Source organism: Pipistrellus hanaki (genome assembly GCF_964339955.1).
Source record: "Pipistrellus hanaki genome assembly, chromosome: 5".
NCBI lineage: Eukaryota > Metazoa > Chordata > Mammalia > Chiroptera > Vespertilionidae > Pipistrellus > Pipistrellus hanaki.
In genome coordinates this window covers 87,805,272-87,829,850 of record NC_140507.1, presented here as the reverse complement: position 1 = coordinate 87,829,850, position 24,579 = coordinate 87,805,272, and the positions used below count along the sequence as shown (strand labels likewise).

The 24,579-nt window shown below is 38.6% G+C and overlaps 1 protein-coding gene across 1 annotated transcript in view; it reads right to left on the bottom strand.

The window, feature by feature from the left end:
• The window catches only part of PPP2R2A (protein phosphatase 2 regulatory subunit Balpha), an 81,529-nt gene that overhangs the window by 22,259 nt on the left and 34,691 nt on the right, over window positions 1-24,579 (bottom strand). Inside the window, exon 3 of the mRNA XM_084884836.1 lies at window positions 9,076-9,173. Coding sequence (XP_084740962.1) covers window positions 9,076-9,173 — 98 coding nt within the window. The remainder of the gene's footprint in view (window positions 1-9,075; window positions 9,174-24,579) is intronic.

The following is a 24,579-nucleotide window of genomic DNA, read 5'->3' as shown; positions in this document are numbered from 1 at the left end:
TATATTCTCTCTCTAAAAACAAAGTCATTCTCTATTCTCTTGTAGTACAATCCAGTTAACAAATTCTCAGGTTTTTCCAATGGTCCCCATGTCTTTTTACAGAAGAAAAGCCAGCATCATACCTTACATTCAGTTGTCATATCTCTTTTGGTAATAGTTTCTGGGTCTGTCTTAGTATTTTATGACGCTGACATTTTTCAGAAGCCCAGAACAGTTTATTTTGCACTGTCCCTTTATTTGGGTTTGTCCGATGTCCCCATTATTAAATACAAGTTAGGCACTTTGGGGAGGAATATCACAAAAAGGATGTATTTATCCCAGTGCATGTTAGGAGGCAGGTGATGGTGTTGATGTGATCTAGCATGGGTGATGTTAACTTTTCTTGTTTCAGGTAGTGTCTATGAGGTGTATCTACTGGGAAATTAGTATTTTTTCTCTTTGTAATGAATAATTATCTTGAGGGAGATGCTTTGACACTACAGACTATTTTAAAACTTTCACTGACTAGTTCTACCATTCATAATTCTTACTGAAACAATTATTGCTAGAGTAATTGTAAATGGTAATTTAAAAAAACGTTTCTTCTTGTTTCTACAATTAGCTGGCTTTTTATATTAGAAAGAACTCCTTTCTTTACTATTCAGTTTTTAATTTTATTGTGATCTCATGGATACCTTTTCTTTCTATTTTGTCTTTTTATTTGGTCTTTATATAATTTTTTATTATTTTGTTGTGTTTAATATTGGCTTATAAGTTTTAAAATATACATCTTTATCACAGCCTGACTAATCTACAGTATAACTTTTAAAAAAAAATTGATTTCAGAGAGAGGAAGGGAGAGGGAGACAGAAACATCAATGATGATGCCCTGGTTGTTTTGGCTCAGTGGATAAGTGTCGGCCTGCAGAATGAAGGGTCCCAGGTTTGATTCTGGTCAAGGGAACATGCCTGGGTTGCTGACTCTGTAACCAGTGTGGGCATGCAGGAGGCAGCTGATCAATGATTCTCATTATTGATGTTTCTATCTCTCTCTCTCCCTCTCCCTTCCTCTCTGAAATCAATAAAAAAATATATTTTAAAAAATGATGAGAGAGAATTGTTAATCAGCTGCCTCCTGCATACCCCCTACTGGGGATCGAGCCTGAAACCAGGAATCAAACCATGACCTCATGGTTCATTGGTCGATGCTCAACCAATGAGCCACACTGGCAGTGCAGTACACTTTAATTTCCTTCCTCCCAGCATTTGTTCTATAATTTACATACATTTTGCTTCTAAATGCAACCCTAAAATATAGTTTTTGTTTTTGCTGTAATAGACCATTCGTTGTTGTAGAAAGAAAGAAAGGGTTGACTGAGGCACACTTCCTTTCACTGTCCACTTTAGAGTTAAGTCTCAATCAGTTATAAAATACTTGAGGCTCGGTGCACGAATGGGGTCCCTCGGATCGCAGGTTTCAGCCTGATCCCCACAGGCCCCATCCAGACAGGAGGGAGCCTGATCCTGTGCATTGAACATCTGTCATTTGGTCTTTCAGTCACTTAGGCTTTTATATGTGTGTGTGTGTGTGTGTGTGTGTGTGTGTGTGTATTTTAGAGGCCCGGTGCACAAAATTCGTGCAGGGGGGGCAGGGAGGGGAGTTCCGGCTTGCACCCTTTCGCAATCTGGGACCCCTCAGGGGGTGTCTGACTGCTGGTTTAGGCCCAATCCTGTGACATCCCTCTTGCAATCCGGGACCGCTGGCTCCTAACTGCTTGCCTGCGTGATTGCCCCCAACCACTCACCTGCCTACTTAATTGTCCCTATAGCCTCTGCCTCGACCCCCATACCTAGGACCCAGGCTTTCCTTTCTCTGGCCAGCCACAGGCACCTGGGACCCAGGACAGCATCACCCAGGACCTGGCTTTGTCAAGAAGAGCGTCCAGTCTATCCGGTCTAATTAGTATATTACCCTTTTATTAGTATAGATGATATATTGTCCTCTTCCTTTCTCTCTCTTTTTAAAAAATATATTTTATTGATTTTTCATAGAGAGGAAGGTAGAGGGACAGAGTTAGAAACATCGAAGGGAGAGAAACATCAATCAGCTGTCTCCTGCACATCCCCCACTGGGGATGTGCCCGCAACCAAAGTACATGCCCTTGACCAGAATTGAACCCAGGACCTTTGAGTCTGCAGGCCGACGCTCTATTTACTGAGCCAAACCGGTTTTGGCTCTTCCTTTCTCTTTCTCCTGCCTGTCTTTAGGTAGTTTCACTGCACCATTTGACCCCACCTCCCATCCAAGACGGCAGTTATAGAGGTCTGATACGCATTAAGTCCACATTGAGAGTTATTCAGCAAACCTCATCCCACAGCCCCATCAACAACTGCTTACAGTCCTGAAATTATCCTCTTTATATTACGAGCCTAGAACACACCAGTAATTTATTTCATTTACTATCAGTGAGTATGAACATAGTTTTAAGTTATTAGATAAAGAGACTACTTGTGAACTTCTTTAGTTAACACTAATACCTTAGCAAAAGTGAGAATTCTAACTGTTCAGAATTTTATCTTTAACCTATCATCACGATTCAAAATCTTTCCATTAAAAAAATAAAAAAAAACACAAAACATTCAAAGTCTAGTTCAAAAAAGAACCTATGGAAAAATCATTGAAAAGATATTGTTAGTGATTTTAAATAAAAGTGAATTATCAGATAAAATATTTAACACTACTTGTTAATAAGAATAGCTCATTAGTTATTAGTCTCCATACAAAAAGAAAACTTTATTTATCATCACACGTTGAAAATATAATGTTTTGGGTTGTTTTTTTCCAGCAGCTTGATTATCTGGATTGATCATTCATGGTTACAATTCTGTCTGGACTCTCTGATAGCAGTACCGATTGTTATAGAGTGGATTTGCCAATATTAGGAATGCAGAGCAGCCCTGGCCAGATAGCTCAGTTGGTTGGAGTGTTATGATGTGCCAAGGTTGTAGGTTTGATCCCCAGTCAGGGCACATCCAAGAAGCAACCAATACATGCAGGCATGAGTGGAACAGCAAATTGATGTCTCTCTCTCCCTCTAAAATCAATCAATTAAACAAAAATTTCTGTAAAAGAATGCAGTGTGTGTGAAAGGTGTAAAATTTTTAAAAAGAACCTTAATCTCATTACCATAACCTCATACCAAATTAGATAACCCAAATTCATTATATACGCATACAGTAATACCACTTTAAAAGAAATTCCAGAAATCTCCCCTCTAATTACTCACTCAGTCTCAAAACGTTTGTCATTTACTCTCTAAGAAACTGTAATAATAGCGATTCAATTTTTAATATGAATATTGTGCTTTATATTTAGCAAGAAACTAGTCTATATACATTAGGTCTTTCCTAGAGCTACAGATTTAATGACATAGAATCTCTACCTTCAAGTAACTTATGTAAGTGAAACTTTAGCCCAAAGCAGAAATTACGGTCCATATAAAAATGGTAGGCAATATAAGGAACCAAGAGCAAGCGCATACCATTCTATATTTAAAAACTGGGTCTACAGAGTTTTTTTTTTTTTTTTTGGTAAGTGAAGAAAAGCACAAACTTATGAAAATATTTCCTAAAACAGAAAAAGAATCCTAAAGAATCAGGAATAACAACATGGATCTAAACAAAATTATGGAGGTGTTTGTGAATTTCACAGTGGGGTGCAAGAAGCAGTTTCTTTGTAGGGGGGGGGGGGGGGGACTATCACACAAGGAAGAAATTATGCCTAAAGGTTAAAACTTCTACAGTGGGCTCATGTATTAACACCTATGCTCTCCTGACACTTTGCTAAACATTACAGTAAAAAGGATTTCTAAAGACAAATTGACAAGAAAAAAGACTTAACAGCAGAGATGACAGCAGCAGCCATAAATGGAAGAGGCCAAAAGGGATGCATGAATGGGAACTGACTGAGTGGATTACAGAGAGCTGGACCTACATCCAGCAGTAGGATCTCTCCTAAAGCGTGGGGAGGGGTGTTCACATTATAATGATCATGACATTGCTGCTATCAGTATGAACTAAGCACAGTGAGCATACTCTCATGTCCTTACTGTGTCATTCAAATAAGAATGCAGCAAAGTCAAAGAAGGCTTTTTTGTTTTTATTCTAAAAATTCTCCTACAACTAGAGACTTGATACATTCTAAAATGCCTCATATTTGGGTTTTCTTGCACAGTTCTTTGCCTTTTTTTCTTAGCTTGGCATTATAATCACTAAGTAGGGGTCTATTTTTTTACCCCTAACATGTGATAGTGTCTGGGATATAACAGACTTCCAATAAAGATTTTATACATGCATAAAAATTATAGCAAAAAGAACAAATAAATGGTGGTGCTGGTATGGTAAAGAGAGGCTGGGATTAACATGGTAAATGGAGTATGGTGCAGCAAAGAGAAGGAATGGGTTAGATGCACACATAGCAAGACAGGAGGATCTTGAACACAGTTCTTATTGAAAAAAAGTAGGGCACAATGAGATGAGCACAGACTCCTTCACGTACACAAAAACAAAATTACACATTTCAACACAGATGCAAAAAGAATCCATAAATATATAAAGAAATACTATGTCACTTTAAAAGCAAAGTAATGAAGACAGTGTGGTACTCACACATGGATCGGCAAATATACCATGGAACAGAAAACCCAAAACAGGCCTGAATTACGGTAAAGGTGGCATTGGTGAGCCCGGATGGTCATTTCACTGAATGGCTTTCAGTGAACTGGCTATCATATGTAAGAAAATAAATCTTGACACCCCCCCCCCCCCTTACTATCTCAAACTATTCATGTAAACTGACGCCAAGTAAATAAAATATAAATGTGAAATGTTCAATAATTAGGTTTTAGGACACTGTCAAAGACAGCTTTCTGCAGTGATGACAAGAGCCTATATCTGTACTGTCTAAAATGATAGCCACTAGCCACATGTGGTTGCTTGAGCACCTAAAAGGTGGCTTCTGTGACTAAGAAAGTAAACTTTAATTTCAATTTATACTAGTGGAGCTAGTGACTACTAGAAAAGCACAGCTCTAAAAGATAATGGGATATATACTGCGTGGCCAGATTAGACCTTGGGATAAAAAATATTTCCTATACAGGACAGAAAAGGCAGTAAACCTAAGGAAAGCACTCATATATTGGATTATATTAATATTAATAACATCGACTTGTCAAATTATATACCATTCAGAAAAATGAAAGGCCAAGTCATAAAATGGAAGATACTTCAAATAAATATAACTGACAAAGAGTTCATATTCAAAACTCTGAGAAAAAATACAAATTAAAACCACAATAAGATGCACTTATAACCTCCAAAATGTTTGAAATTTTAAAATAAGTGACAATATAAAACATTGGCAAAGATGTGAAACAGCTGGAAATTTCACTTATTGTGCATGAGAGTAAAATAGACAGAACCACTGTTTACTGTGCTGTCTCCTAAAAATGAATACCTATCCCATGACACAGTAATTTCATAAATGTCTATCAAAAACACATCATCAAGAATGTTCACAGCAGCTTCTTAACAGTCATAAATGAAACAACACAATAGGTAAATTGTGGTATAGTACTAATACAAAAGAACATTTCTAGCAATGAAAGTGAGCAACTTATATCTACACAAACATAATACTGATCAAAAGGGCCAGACACAAAATACTATATGACTCCAAATTTATAAGAGGCTCTAAATCTTTAGGCCAAATTAAGTGTCAGAAGATAGGCTTAAAGGAGAGGAAGGAGAAATTATGGATTGAGAAGCGAAAAGAGAAGGATTTTGTTATAGGGTAATAATAAGCTAGGAAAATTTCAGGGCAGGAGGAATAGGAAACTGAGAAAGGAAAATAAAGCCAAAAGCTTTGCAGGGGCTTTTAGCAGGATATTATCTTGAGATCAAAGGGTTAAAACCCCTCTTTCTCACAAAAGAATGAAGAGAGGAACAGGAAAGGGGGAGAGAGGAATCCTAATTCAACTTTCCACTAACTAGAGACTACTTAGTGCAAATCATCCTGAAGTTGTTAAAGCAGCAGGGGGGTGAGATGGAAAAGAGTGCAGTGAATCCCATCCCACTGTTTAACCCAGTGGTTCTCAACTTTTCTAATGCCGCGACCCTTTAATACCGTTCCTCATGTTGTGGTGACCCCCAACCATAAAATTATTTTCGTTGCTACTTCATAACTGTAATTTTGCTACTGTTATGGATCGTAATGTAAACATCTGTGTTTTCTGATGGTCTTAGGTGGAGGCTTTAGGTTTGGGTAGGGGCTGAGCCAGGGATCGGAGGGAAGGGGGGGAAAAAATCAATGGAAACATATCCTTAAGTGAGGATAAAAAGAAAAGAAAGAAATGTCATATCTTGAAAATGCCTAAAGAAAGTTGTCATTTTTTCATGGTGAAGGGACTGGAGTCCGTATTGATGAAAATATCTTGGCGGCTGCAGCAGAGGGTGATGGGGCTGGCACCTTCCCCTGATCACCCCAGTCACCTCATGCAAAGCGAGGCCAGACTGTGGCTTAGGTCCGCTCCCAACGTGGAGCAGCCTAAGCCATCAGTAGGACATCCCCCGAGGGCTCCCAGTATGTAAGAGGGAGCAGGCTGGGCTGAGGGACCCCTCCCCAGTGCACAGATTTCCCTAGTATAATATAAATATGTTAGGTACTGAAATAAAGGTGCTTCCAGAGGTGTAAAAGTTACCCATATTTATACTCAACGATGTGGCTTTTATTTTGCTGAAGACAATGCTATTTATTAGAAACTCCAGTATACGAGAGGGCTTAAAAATGTAGAAAATAAATTAGGCAAAATGCACCAAATTAATACTAATAAGATCAAGTTCCAGGGGTGGGGAATTCAACTATTATCATCATCATTATTTAAGCTATCACTTAAGACATACAATTATATTTAAGATAAGTAATTCTCAAAAGACACACTACTAATTCAAGATTCTAGAAAATGAATCTTATCTTGAATTCTTAAGTGCAGTTAAGGATGTTAGATATATGAAAAAGGAAGTCCCTTTTTCCTACCAGTGTCTTTTTAAAAATGTCAGTCACTTTGCTAATGCCTTCTTACATATTCTAAATATAAATATGAGTTCTTTAGAATCTTCAGTGAAACTTCAGGAAAGAATCACAGGAAATGTTGGCCTTATTATCCAATACAAGTAAGATGTGTAGCAGTTTCAATAATTCCATGTTAGATTTTTAAATCCAATTCAATATATTACTGACAGCCTTTAGGAAAATATTGAGCATTGCTTTGACTACATTTACTGAATCCCTATTAAAGTAAACCTCCTCCATTAAATGAGTCATTGTTTTCACATTTAATTTTTACTTTAATAACAAACCACCTTCTATTGGTGAAAATAACCTCTTTCTCAAGCAAAATATTTCTAAATTAGTTTTTAATTAACAACTTTGATTTTAAAGTAACATAAAGCCCTCATTAAAAATGTAGACTCTCTCAGAAGCCCTCAACGTAAGCAAGATGGAACTGTTTAAGAAGCAAAATTAATTTTAAATGTTTTTCTCAAAACACCTTTCTTTAATACAAAGAAAAGCCACTGAATTTCAGTAAAAAATTTAATTAAATTAAAAGGCAGAGAATGCCTACGGGAAAGGCAGCTGTAAATTCTGAACAGGAAAATTAACATTCATATTTTTGTTCTCAAAGAGCATTGAAAAGATGACACATCAGAAATTCTGTGTTCTATTTGCTAGTTCTGCCACTAAGTAATCAAATCATCTTTTAATATCTTGATTCTCATTTGTAAACACACTGAAATTGTAATAATCTGTAAGGTTGCATTTCAACCAAGTATTTCAAGATTTTTATGGTCTAATTTTTAGCTGCTTGAAAATAGGAACAGAAAACTGATTTTGCATCCCCATTCCCACAAGAATATTCTTTGTCAAGAAAACCTTGAGTCTTATTTTCTTCCAACCAAAAATAATAAATAAAAGGAGACATATTTAGTGTATGTGCATCTTCTAATCAGACACTCTTAATCATTTCTTTTAAAATTAAATTACCTACCTCACTGGGGTGTTGTGAGGATTAATTCATTAGTATTTGTAAAGCACTTTGAGATCCTCAGGTCAAAGGCGCTATAGAAGTGCAAAGTAGTAGTATTATTACTAGATTCTTTGCTTATTTAAGGAATTTCACAATCCTTTAAAACCTAACTCTGTGTTATAATTTAGACATCTATTTGTAAAACCTTGTACATAATCCACATTATTCTTAACTATTTTTAAATATAGGTAGAGAAGGTCAGGATGTACAAGTAATAATTTTAAAGGTTTAACCTTTGATCTACAAATGGAGGGAGAGAGTAAGGAAAATGTAGTGTGACAAATTTTGTTTAGGTAAAATTTTAGTGAGAAATCTTGTCAATCAGATTTAGAAATGTGCCTAACTTTTGTATCCACAACTGAAACAAAAACTCCACTTTAACTGCGGATTCTACAATGAGAAATTCCTTTCTTCAAAGAAAAAAGGAAAATAATTTTCGAGTCAATTCCATTTTAAAAGGGGTACTAAGCTTATATACATGCAACTGTCATGTAAACCTTTATATTTAAATCAGAATAACAGTATCAATATGGACTGACCTAAAATTAATAGAGCGATCTTTTCTTTAAGCTGGCCTCCCACCCACAACTACACAAAGCAAACTAAGCAGTAAGAGGAGGTCAAAGCAATTTTGCTTTATGGAGTTTTAAGAGAAAAATAAAGAGGGCCAAAGCTTCAAAACCAGTTAATATCTTGGATCATTCCACCACTCCCCGCGCCTTTCTCCCAACAAATCTTTTTACAATTAAAGCATTGTTTAAAAATTAAAGCAACAACACACATGTACACACCAAAGCTAAGAGAAACAGTATATACATTGGATAATCTTCTCAATAAACAGACGTTTCTTTTAAAAAATGCCAACATCCTCTGATGAAATTCTTCAGTGCAAATGAAGCTCCAGTCCCAGGAGCAAACTGAACTTTATATGTTACAACTTTAAAACACTTACCTCCTGCTCCTGTTGAAAGATGACAACTCTACCACCTTTATCTCCTGTTGCTAGTAATTCTCCAGAATGATTAAATTCTACTGTAGAAATTATATCTGCTGTATAATTAAAACAAACAAAAAATAGGTATTAGTTTTTCTCTCCCAACTCCCTAGAATTTTAAACTTTGCATGCGTTCCCTAACACATTCCAAGTCTATACATACATCCTGCCATCAGAAATAAAGTAAATCTAAAGTTTTCATAAATGTTTTGGTTCATCAAAAAAATTCTCACTAGAATAAACCAATATGACACACTATTTTAACAAACAGGAACACAACAAGTAATGAATATCAGTGGTTTATTAATATTTCATTAAATTCATGAGTGTACGAAATCAACAACTTGTGAAACATTCTATTGATAGCACCATTAAACATTAATAATCATCTTGCTAATTTTCTTTCTTATATATTTTTGATAAGCTCTTTTATGCAAACCCAAAGATAAGACTCTAAAATTAAGGCAGATATAATTAAAATGGAGAACATATTTAAATGTAAAAATAGATTCAGATGAAATATTAAGTACATACAAATTCATAAACTCAAATTATGGCCTCTCAAACAAAAATCTGCAAACATCACACTTATATCAGATATGCTTTGTGCTATGCACCTTCAGTATGCACAGCTCTTCCTGTGGCTCCCAAACACTGCAGAGGCACTAGAATCAGTCACATTGCACCCAAAGTTGGTGCTAACTTCACAGTCAAGTTCAAATAAAATTATCAGGGTTTTTTCCTTGCTTTTTGACACCAGAGCCATTTTCCTAAGGAAAAAAATCCAAGTTACAGAATTGGGCGTTAAGATAAAGCAATACATTTTGCTATTCTAGAAAGCATTATGCCTCATTGGGGATGACTCCATCATATGCATTTTAAACAAATAAGTCAACTTTTTCTACAAGAAAGGGGTTATTTTCTGATCTACATTAGCTCACTCTAAGAATTTAACAGCCCTAGCCTGTTTGGCTCAGTGGACAGAGCACCAGCCCAGCCTATGAACTGAGGAATCCCAGGTTCCATTACAGTCAAAGGCATGCTGGATCCTGGCCCTGCGCCGATGCTCATTCTGGAAACAACCAATCCATGTGTGTTTCTCTCTTCCCACCTTTCACTCTCTAAAAATCAATGGGAAAATAACCTCAGGTGAGGATTAACAAAAAAAAGAATTTAACAATGTAACTTTATAAAGAACACCATGTCCCTAAAAATGTACTGACCAATATATCTTATCAATAATCTGTCCAGCATTGCATCTTACAATTATTTTATTTTATTTTTTAGTGATTTTTCCAAGCCCATTTTGATTTTTGAAAGCTTTCTTTGCTTTTTCCATTGTCTAGGACCAAGGCATTTTCCTTTCTGAAACTCTTTAGAACCTAATGCAAGTTACACATGCTCTCCTAAGAGATGGTACAAATTTAAATGCACATAAAAATATGCATACAATTCCATAGGGTCTGGACAGCATCTCACTTCCGGGTTAAAAATGTTAGCCCAGACAACCCACCAGTGTCAGTGGTATTAGGAGTAAAGAATGTTTACTGTTTACACTGCATTCATATGTAACATAAAGGTGTAAAACAATGTACTGAACTACTCTGGAAAGCCAAATATCAATTAGTACTTTTAAATATCAATTAAAAGTACTAGTAGGTGCTCCGTACTGTACTGACTTATATAGTGACTATAACAAAGCATTACAAGCATACCTAGTTCCTACACTTAAAGCACAATAGAGTACAGCTGGAGAGAGAAAATAAGTAGGAATTAACAATATTAGGAGGCTAGGTTCTAAAATCAGGGAATGAGCCGAAACTGGTTTGGCTCAGTGGATAGAGCGTCGGCCTGTGGACTGAAAGGTCCCAGGTTCGATTCCGGTCAAGGGCATGTACCTTGGTTGCGGGCACATCCCCAGTGGGGGGTGTGCAAGAGGCAGCTGATTGATGATTCTCTTTCATCGATGTTTCTAACTCTCTCTCCCTCTCTCTAAAAAATCAATAAAATATATTAAAAAAATAAAGTCAGGGAATGAGGTAAATATCGTACATGGTAAAAAATACCTTTAAATTCAAATTCCTTAGACACCAGTACTTAGGAGAATTCTTTCCCTTCTAAGTCCAAGTAGGCTAATTTCTTTACAACGCTGGTGTTTCTTTGGCTAACTCATCAAAGGAGCTAATGTGAACATAAAACTATGCTTTGAAAGTTTTTTCTGAGTTGTAAAATGTCCAAGATCTCAGAAGGCCTCACTTAGAATCCTATTTAATAAAGAGGGAATATGCTAATTGATCCTCATGCCATTGAAAAGATGGCAGCACCTAGTCCCTTCAACCCCACTAAGGTGGCAGGCGTGCCCGGATGCTCCATGCACCTACCTCCAGAGTATCCCTAATCCCCTGAGCCCCCCAGGTGCCCAGGGCTGGCCCGAGGCACAGGCAAGCCTCAGACGGCAGCTGTCCAGCCACACAAGGCCACCCAAGGCTCAGGGAACCAGGACTGGCCAAGATTTGCACTGTTGGCAGTGGCAGCAGTAAAGGTGTGATGGGGTGTCACCTTCCCCTGAGTGCCAGGTCGCCTTCCACCACTGGCTGAGGGGACCTCCCAACCCTAGTGCATGTATTTTCATGCACCACGCCTCTAGTAAGACATAAAAAGGATGAATAAAAGGGAGAACAAAATCAAATAATATTTATCCTACATAATAAAAGGCTAATATACAAATGACTGACTGATGGAATGACTGCTCACTATGATGTGCGCTGACCACCAGGGGGCAGACATTCAACGCAGGAGCTACGCCCTGGTGGGAGCCTCTCCCACTTCCGTGGCAATGCTAAGAATGTCCAACTGATGGCTTAGGCCCACTAAGCCGTCAGTTAGACATCCCCCCAGAGCTCCCAGACTGTGAGAGAGTGCAGGCCAGGCTGAGGGATGCCCCCCCAAGTGCACAGGTTTCATGCACGGGCCTCTAGTAGTTGATAAAAAACATCCAGGAATGAATTACAGAGACCACTATGACACTGAGCTTTCAACTGTATGTGCTACTGCATACTGGTGTGCTAAATTTGCCTGGATTCTGCAGAGCACCAAAACCTGTGATCTCCTGCTTATCTCAGTGTGCCATACAAACATTACTGTTTTCAAGGTTTGCCATGATGTGCAAAACGTAAGGGAGCATTACTCTGAGACTTGTGCCTCCACATTATGGCACACCCAGACAAGGTTAAAGTGTTGAAAACAGCAATAAACCGATTACTAGAAATATTCTTCTAGTGCTCTGATTCCTACATCATTAAAAACATTTCGAGTAATGATTGCAGAAAGTCTGCAACAGTGCTGTTCAACAGAACTTTCTGTTACAATGGGAGAATCCTGAATCTGCACTGTAATTACTAGCCACATGTGGCTCCTGAATGTTTTAGTCAAACTGTATCTAGGGCCACCCACATTGGACAGCCTAAGTCTAAAACATTTCAGGTGAACAATTACTTAAAAAATTTTTTTTTGATTTTTTTACAGAGAGGAAGGGAAAGGGATAGAGAGCTAGAAACATTGATGAGAAACATTGATCAGCTGCCACCTGCACACTCCCCACTGGGTATGTGCCCACAACCAAGGTACATGACCTTGATTGGAATTGAACCTGGGACCCTTGAGTCCGCAGGCCGACGCTCTATCCACTGAGCCAAACTGGTTAGGGCTGAACAATTACTTTTATTGAAAAGCCCAGATTACTAAAACTAGGAGAATTTTGTACCTTTCGCAATGTACTCTGGGTAAAATCAATCTCTCTTTCTCTCTGTGTGTGTCTCTCTCTCTCCTCTCTCCCCCACCCCCCGGAGGAGAAACAGGCCGAAATATAAATGTATTTCATGAAAATTTAGAATCCTGTATATTAGAGTTTTACAACTAACTACTAATGAAAATTAGAAGTACTGAAAATCATTTTACTCTTGAGATTAAAGTAACTATAATATACTTTTAAAAGGCAAAGACATCAACCTCTCTGTTAAAGCCTTAATACCAAACTTTAGGCATGGTCCAGTATAATACAACAACTGGGTCATGTTCTCACACATATCTTAGAGATTACTTTTTAAAAATATATATTTTTATTGATTTCAGAGAGGAAGGGAGAGAGGGAGAGACTGAAACAATGATGAGAATCACTGATTGGCTACCTCCTGCAACCCGAGCATGTGCCCTTGACTGAAATCGAACCCAGGACCCTTCAGTCTACAGGCCGACACTATTCATTGAGCCAAACCAACCAGGGCTTAGAGGTTACTTTTGTATTTCCTAAATATTAAATGTTTAAAATGTGTTCAACAACAAACAACAATAACAACAACAACAAAACAAAGAAGACACTTCTTTTAAACACAGCCCTAGCTGGTTTGACTCCATGGATAGAGCATCAATCAACCTGTGGACTAAAGGGTCCCAGGTTTGATTCCAGTCAAGGGCACGTGCCCAGATTGCAGGCTCAATGCACAGTAGGGGGTATGTAGGAGGCAGCCAATCAATGATTCATCATTGATGTTTCTCTCTCTCACCAATAAAATAATCTTTTTCAAAAATTAAAAAAAAAAGAACACAATGCTTCTGACCTTTGTTGTTAAATTCTATATACTATTAGTAAAAACCAAGGAGCTTATCATCCTATATAATAGAGGTAATATGCAAATTAACCCTCATGCCCTCACAAAATGGCTGCCTATGACCAGCCCCCAGGGGGGTTAGTGAGGGATGACCAATTGATTGAACAACGGCTGTGTGGGGCAACCAATCTGGTTGGGGGGAGGGGGGCCATGAGGGGCGACCAGGTCAGCTGGGGCAGGGGGGTAGTTAGGAGCAACCAGGCAGGCAGGCAGGCGAGCAATTAGAAGCCAGTGGTCCAGGATTGTGTTTAAACAAACAGGACATCCCCCAAGGGGTCCCGGATTGGAGAGGGTACAGGCTGGGCTGAGACACCCCCACCCTGTTCACAAATTTCGTGCATGGGGCCTCGAGTGTGTTATATAAAAATGGAATTCTTATTTCTTTCTATCCCTTCTTTCTAAACTGTCAGCACCCGATTTTCATCCTAAGGTGAAATAATTGCTTGCTTTTGGAGGTGGAATGGCAGTTGGTGGTGAGAATGATGTCAGCACTACATGTTGCTGGTCTGTTTTCACTTCATAGGGCACATCACACCATTGCCTTCTGGTTACTTTCTCTATTTCTTATGTTCTATAACATTATAAACAGAATAGGACATAATTAGATAGCTAAAGGTTCAAAAATATAATACACTCAGCATAAAAATCAGATGAGAAAAAATTAAATAGTATATATAAATGGCAATAATAAACAAGTCACCAAATTAGTATTAGCTATGACATTCTCTAAATACTTCAATGCTTGCATTGTGAGAAACTTTATAGGGCTATTGACTGACTTTATAATTCCATTTTGGGACTATGGCCCAAATAAATACTTTGACTGAAACCAATTAAAATTACAACAGAAATGCTTATGACTATATTATCCCTATAATAAAAACTGAACACATTTCAAACATTCAATAATTAGGAAATGTAAAAGTAACCTCTAAAATGGATGTGAGATTTATCAGGATGATCACTATATAATAATGTGTCAACTGTAATTGAAAATAAAAATTATTTGAAAAATTAAAAAGTAACCCCTAAGTACATAGATGGAAAAACTATGGACCACCAGTTGTTTTTATAAATGATGTTTTATTGGGACCCAACTATGCCCGTTTACTTTGTTGAATATCTGGGACAGATTGAAAATTTTTACTATCTGGCCCTTTAAGAAAATGCTTATCAACCCCTGCTCTTATATATTAATTGTATATTAATGCTAAAATCACAAATATGGTTTTTGTGGCTACAAAGACATAACCAACTAATGTCAAAGCACACACTGTACAAGCTGATATGTACAACTACAATGTGTCAAGCACTGTGCTAAGTGAGCATTTACATATATTATCATCTAATCCTTACAATAACACAGATATTTTAAATATATACAAGAATATAGTGAAGCACTGAGAGTTTAAGTTAACTTGGCTATCACACCTCTACCAAGTGTCAGAGCCAGGATTCAAAGTTAGCAGGTTTGAACAATCATATGAATAAGGCGGCAGCACAGAATTCTCTGAATGATGAATAGAGCAATAATGTGTAAGTGCTCAGACTACTGCCTCTTTTTCGTTGCCAAAATGGCTGTGTTCAATAGAAGGGTCAAACTACAACGATTTCACACATTTACTAATGACCACTGCCTGTTCCTACATTCTTCCAGCGCGCACTACATTCAAATAACTTGGTGATCCACATTATGAAGTCTGTCCCTAAAAAAGGCTTATAAGTGGAATATAATCACAACAGATGGATAGTTAACCAAGAAAGAATTTAGTGTTTAAGAAAACCGAAGGAATATTGTAAAGCAAATTAAACAATTACAAAATGAATTATAACATATACAGACTGAGTAAATACAATATATAAAAATGCTCACTCCTTTTTTAAATAAGAGAGGGAGAAATCAACTGGGAGTAATTCCTTACACATTTTTAACCATCTGAATTATAGATACCCGAAAGTTCCACTTATAAGTTAATAAGCATCCACTGGATGCTAACAAACCTGATTCGTTTCTTTGCCTTAATATGACTAGGCTTTAAAGCTAAATAACATGAAGAAAAATTTAAAGGTTGAAACTCATAAAATACTATAAACATTACTGCAGCAAATAACTCTAAAAATTCAGACATTACCTCTCTTGTGTGACACAAGACAGCATGAATCTTAATTTATGAGGTTCACATAAATTCACATAAATTCTTACTTAAAATTCTGCATTCTGATTATTATCTCAAAAGGGGCTGCTCTGGCCTGCCTGTGTTGTTGAGTAGTTAAAGCACAGGCCCACGCACAGAAGGGTCACAGGCTTCATTCCTGGCCCCAGTCAGGGTGCATGCAGGAGGCAACCAATCAATGTGTCTCTCAAAAAAATCAACAGGAAAAATATCCTCAGGTAAGGATTAACAACAAAAAGCCTGCTCTAAAAGCAATTACCAGTGTGGTATACTGAATATTATCTTTTTATAATTAATATTTGATTTCCACAAAACTCTAACAGGTAACTAGTTTCCTCTCCTTTTAGTTCCATTTCAGTAAAAACAAAGATTAACGAAGAACACTAAAATTAATTGTACAAAGATATACATGAAAGAATCCGATAAAAATGTGCAGTAACTTAGCACTTCCTCTTTTAAAAGACTGAAGTGAAATAAACAAGTAAAAATTAAAAACCTATAATTGGCCTTCTGCTTCCTGCCATTGGGGAATAAGACAATCTGGATTCATCCTCTTACTGTGCACGACTAGAAAACAAAATACTATATGAAAGAACCGTTTTAAACAATGGGCAATGTGGAGTATTAGGGCTATGAAGCCCTGGAGGAAAGAAATAAAGTGAGCACTGTGTTTGCCCCAGCTACTGCCTGGACAGTGTATGAGTCGGGAAGAATCCAAGCACCAAGTAGCAATCTCAATGACTTGTGGTAGTCAGAAGCAGGGGGTTAGGAAAAGCCAAAATGGCTAGAATGTGTAGAAGGAGTACAGAGAGAAAGCTCAAGGGATTTAAATAGAGTTCACTTAAGTATCTTTGGTTGAGAGATCTGAGGATATATGGCTGACACTCCACCAAGCCTAGGAAAAGAACCACCAGAAAGCTTATGAGGGCTCAGAATAGTAGAGGGTCCCATCAGCCGGAATCAAGAAACCTCATTTAATGAGGCATCAGGTACAGTCCTCCTAAGAGTATCATCTTAGTAGTGGGGCTATTTAGCACTGAAGACTCAATCTGTCCTAACAACACTTAAAAGCAAACTTTAAAAGGATCAAAATAATCTCAAGTAAGTTAACTATGTGCTAGAACAAAATCCAACACTCAACAATGTAAATTCACAATGTCTGAATGTAATAGAAAATCACTAGGAATGTAAAGCAGAAAAATATGACCTATAACCATAAGAAAACTAAATCAATAGAAACAGAGCCAGAAAACAAAAATGAGAGAACTAAGGTCTGAGCAGACAAGGGCCAATAGCTGTTGTAAATATGTTCCATATGCTTAAGAACATAGAATAAACCATGAACATCTAAAAATATAGGACCCAGAGCAGTGCACCCAGTGGACATCTTCAGACCACTCTGAAGCACCACCACCCAACCAGCTCTACAAGTGACATACTTTAGCAGTGGACTCGGCAGGCACCAGAGCCCCACTGAAGTCAGTCTTGCTCTGTGGAGTTAGCCCCTGCACAGCAGATCCTCTGCAGTGATCAGTGCTTGGTGGTAGGTGGTCAATCCTTGCAGCTGTTCAAACTGGGGGTACATCTTCCCCCCATCCCCCCACGCCCCCTCTGATGTATTGATTTCAATCAAGGCTCAACTATAAGAGGAGGAAGGTGTGCTCAGCCCACACCTCAAGTGCCCAGCTTGGGTGATCAGAGAGGCTGGGCTACTAGACCCCATATAACACCTACTACATTAGGACACTCTACCAAGCTTAGGTGACGTAGCAGCTCTACCTAATACATAGAAACTGACACAGGGAGGCTGCCAAAATGAGGAGACAAAGAAATATGTCCCAAATGAAAGAAGAGAACAAAACTCCAGAAAAAGAACTAAACTAAAAGGAGACAATTAATCTACTAGATGAAAGTTCAAAACATTGGTTATAAGGATGCTCAATTACTTAGTGAGAAACATCAAGGATAAATAAAGGACCAGTAAGAAATGAATGATACACTAACTAAAATAAAGAGTAATTTACAGGAAATTCAACAGTAGATTAAGCCAAGAATCAAATCAGCAATGTGTAATATATAAAGAATTTTTTTGTTGTTTTAATTGCGTGTAATGTATTACACGCAATCACAACAGCAAAAATAAATAAATAAAAATGAAAAAAAAATTTTTTTTAATCCAAAGATAAACACAAAGAGGCCCACACCAAGACATGTTGGAAGCTCCCACTGCCCTCACTAGCAGAGGTGTGGACAGGGAACCTGGAAGGCTGGCCAACCTTGAGGTTCAGGCAAGGGTCAGAGCTATGCACCCAATGTCTAGTTGAGACAAGGGGAGCTGAAGCAACTTCCACCTTTTAGTCTTATGTAAATCCTTGCTGATGGGCTATCTACTGGAAATTGCCTGCCTGCAGGCTATGGGTGGATCCCAGACCTGAATAAAAAGGATGGCAAGGCCAGAGCAAAGCATAATCCTCTTGGGCTTCCGCCTGGCCCCCAATTCCCAAATTAATGTTTTCTTGTTTAGTCTCTCTCATTTGTGTGAGGCCTCCTCCAGAGCAGGGACCCTGAACCTGAACCCTGAACCCCACGCAGGACGTGGGGGGGTACACCCCCAAAGACACATCCTAATTAAAATGTCAAAGGTTAAAGACAGAGAGAACCTAAAAGTAGCAAGAGAAAAACAGTTAGTTACATACAATACAAGGGAGTTACCATTAGACTGTCAACTTATTTCTCAACAGAAATTTTGCAGGAGGAATTGGCAAGAAATATTCAAAGTGATGAAAAGCAAGGACCTACAGCTAAGACTAGTACTCTACCCAGCAAAGCTATTATTTAGTACCTAATGGCAGAGAGCTTCCCAGAGAAGGAAAAGTTAAAGGAGTTCGTTATCACCAAATCTGTATTATATGAAATATTAGTGTCGTCTTCTTTATGAAAAATAAAAAAAAATATGAACAAGAAAATGGCAATAAATACGTATCTATTAACAAACTGAATCTAAAAAAACAAAGGGCCGAAACCGGTTTGGCTCAGTGGTAGAGCGTCGGTTTGGGGACTGAAGGGTCCCGGGTTCGATTCCAGTCAAGGGCATGTACCTTGGTTGCGGGTACATCTCCAGTAGGTAGTGTGCAAGACTCTCTCTCATCGATGTTTCCTAACTCTCTCTCTTCCTTCCTCTCTGTACAAAATCAATAAAATATATTTTAAAAAAAATAAGAAAATAAAGAATAATAAAAAAAAAAAACAAAGGAAGAAGCAGAACATAAAGAGACTCAGATATAGAGAACATTTTGATGGTTGGGGGAGGGGAGGAGGTGTTGAAGGAATGGGTATAAAAGGTAAAGGGATTAAGTACAAATTGGGTGTTAAAGAATAGTCATAGGTATGTAAAATACAGCATATGGAGTACAGTCAATAATCCTATATAATAAAAGGATAATATGCAAATTGACCCTACCAGTAGAACAACCAGTTGCTATGACACACACTGACCACCAGTGGGCAGACGCTCAATGCAGGAGCTCCCCCCTGGTGACCAGTGCACTCTCACAGGGGGAGCTCCGCTTAGCCACAAGCTCCCTAGCCTCTCCCGCCTCCTTGGCAGCGCTAAGGATGTCCAATTGAGAGCTTAGGCCCACAACCCACGGGAACAGCCCTAAGCCATCAATCGGACACCTCCGGAGAGCTCCCGGGCTGCTTAGGCCCAACCTCCCAGGAATCTGGCCTAAGCCAGCAGGTGGACATCCCCCAAGGTGTCCTGGACTATGAGAGGGAGCAGGCCGGGCTGAGGGACCCCCAAGTGCACAAATTTCTGTGTCCTTGGCCTCTAGTATTCTAATAACTATGTATGGTGTTAGATGGTTATGAGATTAATTGGGATGATCACTTAGTAAATTATGTGATGTCTAATTTCTGGGCTGTACACCTGAAACTATATTATAATGCATGTCAATTGTAATTGAAAAATAAATAAAATTTTTAAAAAAGGTACAATGGATGGGATTAATAGACTAGGCAGTTCAGTAGATAAGATCAGTAACTGTGAAGGCCTAGTAATGGAATAATTTTTTAAAAAGAAGCAAAGGGGTGTAAAAAGAAAAAAAAAAAACTTGACTTGCAGGATAGTACCAACTGTTTTAACATAGGTATCACTGCAGTACCATGAAAAAAAGCAGGAAATATTTTTAAAAATAATCAGTACCTAAGTACTCAAGCATGATGGCACTGTAAGTACAATAATCAAACCAAGTGGCAACTCAAAAACATCAATAAGCCTTGCACTGGTGATGTGACTGCAAAATAATGAAAACTTCTTTGTGAAATTTCAGCATTTCACAACACAATCTTCTCTTGGTTTACACATAGTAAACGTAAGTTTGCACGTTAAACCCATGCAAAACAAAACAAACCTGATTTTAAAAAGTTGAGTGTTAGTCTTTTTCTTTTGCTCAAGATTGTCCTGAAAACTGCCAAACAGCGAGCATACCCGATCCATTACTAGTAAATGGCAAATCATTGGCAAAATTAAGTAAAACCGAACTTAACAGGACAAGAGTTTATTTTATATATAATAAACCATCCTTCATATATAAAAGTCAGAAACTACTTAATTGCAAGTGATAATGTATATACATCTAAGAAAAACTCCCCATTTTTCAAACATCACAGAACAAAACTTATTAAAAGAGCTGGGAAGAATCTCTGTTTTCTGTGAATTTATTTTAGCATTTTAGACTTACAGAAAAGTTCAAAGATATTACCGTATACTTCCCTAATTTTTTCTATTGTTTACCTATTACATTACTATGGTACATTTATCATGATCAAGGAACAAACAATAGAATGTTATTACTAACTAAACTCCACACTTTATTCAGATTCCACTAGTTTTCCCCCGTGTCCTTTTTCAGTTTCAGGATCCACCCAGGATCCCACAGTACATGTAGCGTTCATGTCTCTTTAGCTTCCTCTAGTCTGTGAGTTTCTCAGACTTTTCTTGTTTTTGATGACATTAACAGTTTTGAAGAGTACTTGGTCAGGTACTTGTGATGTCTCTCAATTTGGAATAGTCTGGTGTTTTTCTCATGACCACACTATAATTATGGCTTAATAGCAGGAAGATCAAGGTGAAATCTCATTCTTATCACATCATATCAAGGCTACAATCTATCAATATGACTTAGTGACGATAGTCTAGATCATCTGGCCAAGGTACAGTTTGCCAGGATGTGAAAAACTGTAACGTTACCTGCTCCCACAGAAGGTATCCTGGAAGGAAGCACTAAGTACAGCCCACATTCAAGGGATGGGGGTAGGGAGAGTATTAAGCTTCCCCGAGTATCTACATAAATTTGGATTCTTCTTTATGGGAAATTTATCCCTTTCCTCTTATTTGTCCAATCATTTATCAGTATAAATGTATAGATATTTATTTCAAACACAATGTAACTGAATGTGTTGCTCAAATTGTTCCACATTTGGCCATTGAGAGCTCTTTCAGGTTGATTCTTGGGTTCCTTTGATTGTTCCTATCTTTCTGTCTCTTGAGACTTCTGGGACTTTTTAAAAATGTGTACCTTTCATATATTCGCAATATTACCACATATTAAATGGTTTCTTTCATTTTATAGTTATATATTAAATTTTTAAGAATTGAACTCTCTTAGTGAGTTCTGAAGAGAAGCATCTGACTGTGACTAAGATTTCTGTCCTGAAATAATTTCTCATTTAGTAAACTAGGGTACCTAAAAGTTAAGAAACTTCATGTGTTAGGTTTCTTAGAAGTTTTGCCATATCCCTGCACGTTGATTTCATATGAATCTTCTGGCACTCACTGTGCTTTTCTTTCAGATGTTGGGGAAGTGAGGGTGAGAACATTGCAGGTATACTGATCACCTTTATCTCCGTTAAAGACGAGGACTGCTACCAAAACGTTCTGGCACACCACAGCACAGAAATTCTCATTTTAATCTAGTTTGTTTCAGATTCAGTGCTCCCATTAAGAAGCATGCTATTTTTGTTTGGGCATGATCAATTTTCATGATCTTTTCTCCTTTATTAGTTCAATATATATCCTATATGGCAAACTTCAAGATTGGCTCAAGATAACTAATTAGAATATGATCAAGCCAAATTTCTTCTCCAAAGTAACTATGTACTCCCCAATATAAGAAAAACACTTTACTGAAAAAAGCATCTATAAAATTTCAGTTTCTTGTGAAAGGGGTAGGGTAGTTATTTCCCTATAGATCAACTATAATGCTCTTTTATTATTGCTGACCTCTAGAGGGAGCTCAAAGTTCTTGTTACTTTTCCCAAAGATCAGGACTCCCCCTACAAAGGTGATATGTTTAAAATTTAAGAACATTTTATTATGGTACTCTGAAGGAAAGTTAAATGTGTGCCATCCCTTTAGGAATCTATTGCCCCCAACAGTGAAGACGGCCCCAACCATTTCTTCTCTCCCTTCCAGACTCCTGTAACTCTTCAACATTCCTTCTCTTTCCCACTTGGCATTGATGAGGCATATTACTGTAGCCTGAAAAAAGGGTAGCTGTAGGCAATGGAGACAAATGCTCCCTCTTGCTGACTCTTGGTACTTTCAGGGTAGCAGGCCAATGAATCTCTATCTTCCCCATATCAGGGCGCACATGGGGAAGGTAGAGATTTGTATGGCTCACTAGTATAATGCTAAGATGAGACTGGCTCAGAACTCTAGTCAGTTAAACTCCCACTCAGGAACCCACCCCAAGGACAGAGGGATCATTACCGTAACAGACCTGTAGCACATTCTTGGGGCCACACCTGTAGGGAAGTTGTACAGGAAATGATGCTAAATCAGACTGCCAAATTTCCATTTCACCTATCTGTATATGTCTCTAAGGAAATAACTTAGTTCCTTAAAGATGATTTTCCTCATCTTTAAATACCTCATGGAGTTGCTAAAAATCTTATCTAATAAAAGAGTAATATGCAAAATTGACCATACCTCCACCACACCCACCAGCCAATCAGAGCGAGTATGCAAATTAACCTCAACCAAGATGACTGCAGCCACAGAGAGTAGGAGGGAAGCTTGGGTTTCTCTGGCAATGGAAGAAGCGAAGCTTTCTGCCAGCCCTAGCTGGCCTAAGCCTCCACTCAAGGCTACAAACTTTCAATGATAGAAGGTAAACAAATCCAAACAGAAATGGCGGTAGCCAGGAGCAAGCAGAAGGCTTGGCTCTGTTCCAGGCTACAAAGTTTCAATTGTAGAAGGTAAATAAGTTCCAGATACCAGGGCCTCTGCTTGGGTCGAGGTGTGTGTGTGGCAGGCCTGCAAACCACCACAGGCCCCTCGCCCAGGTTGCCCCACACCCCAAGGAAACCCCCACCCTGATCGGGGACACCCTTCAGGGCAAACCAGCCAGCCCCCACCCATGCACCAGGCCAATATCATATCTAATAAAAGAGTAATATGCAGATTGACCATCATTCCAACACACAAGATGGCTGCCCCCATGTGGACACAAGATGGCCACCACAAGATGGCCAGCAGAGGAGGGCAGTTGGGAGGGACCAGGCCTACAAGGGAGGACAGTTGTGGGTGATCAACCCTGCAGGGGAGGGCAGTTAGGGGTAACCAGGCCTGCAGAGGAGGGAAATTGGGGCAAACAGGTTGGCAGGGGAGCAGTTAGACATCAATCAGGTTGCCATGGGAGTGGTTAGGGGGTGACCAGGCTGGCAGGCAGAAGTGGTTGGGGCAATCAGGAAGGCAGTTGGGAGCCAGCAGTCCTAGACTGTGAGAGGGATGTCCGACTTCCCTAAATGGGCAGTGGGACATCCCTCGAGGGGTCCCAGATTGGAGAGGGTGCAGGCTGGGCTGAGGGACACCACTGCCCCCTCCTCCACACACAAATTTCATGCACCGGGCCTTTAGTGAATAAATACAAAGATATGAGCCTTGTATGAAGCACATGGTAGATGCACTGATAAGCAGAAGACACTGCCTGGAGTTTGCGCCTTGTTGCAAAGTAAAAATAAGCATTTAACTTCACTTGTTTCTAGGCTATTCAAGTCAATCCAGGCTAGATAGCAAGTTCTCCATGCGCTCTAGCTTAGATCACTGCAACTTAAGGCTAAAACCCCAACTGGTAACAGAGTGTTACAGATTACTCCACCTCCCCTCCCACCACGCTTCTTTGCACAGACACCAAAAAGGCCTCAGGTTGAAGCCAGATTGGTCAGGATAGGATTCTGTACCCCTATGTCTATTAGTAAAATATCACCTCGATTATACCATAATTTCCCACAATGAAGTAATTGCTGATGGCCCTTTTAACCTTTTCTAAACCTCTGACTCAGAATGGGAACATGTTATGTGATAAGCTCAACAAAGACCACTCACTGGCTATAGATGCTCATACAGAACCTACATTGTAATGTTGCCATGAGAGTCAGGGTCCATAGGGTAATTTCCAGAGATGTGTTCTGGAACCAGTCTCCCTTCTTTTTAACTTGTTCCCGGATAATCTGATATCATGTATGGATAAAATGGAATGGAACCATACCCTCCTGCAACAAAGAACAGAAAGATAAATAGTTGCTAATACATTTAGTCTAAAGGTTGTGATATTAAC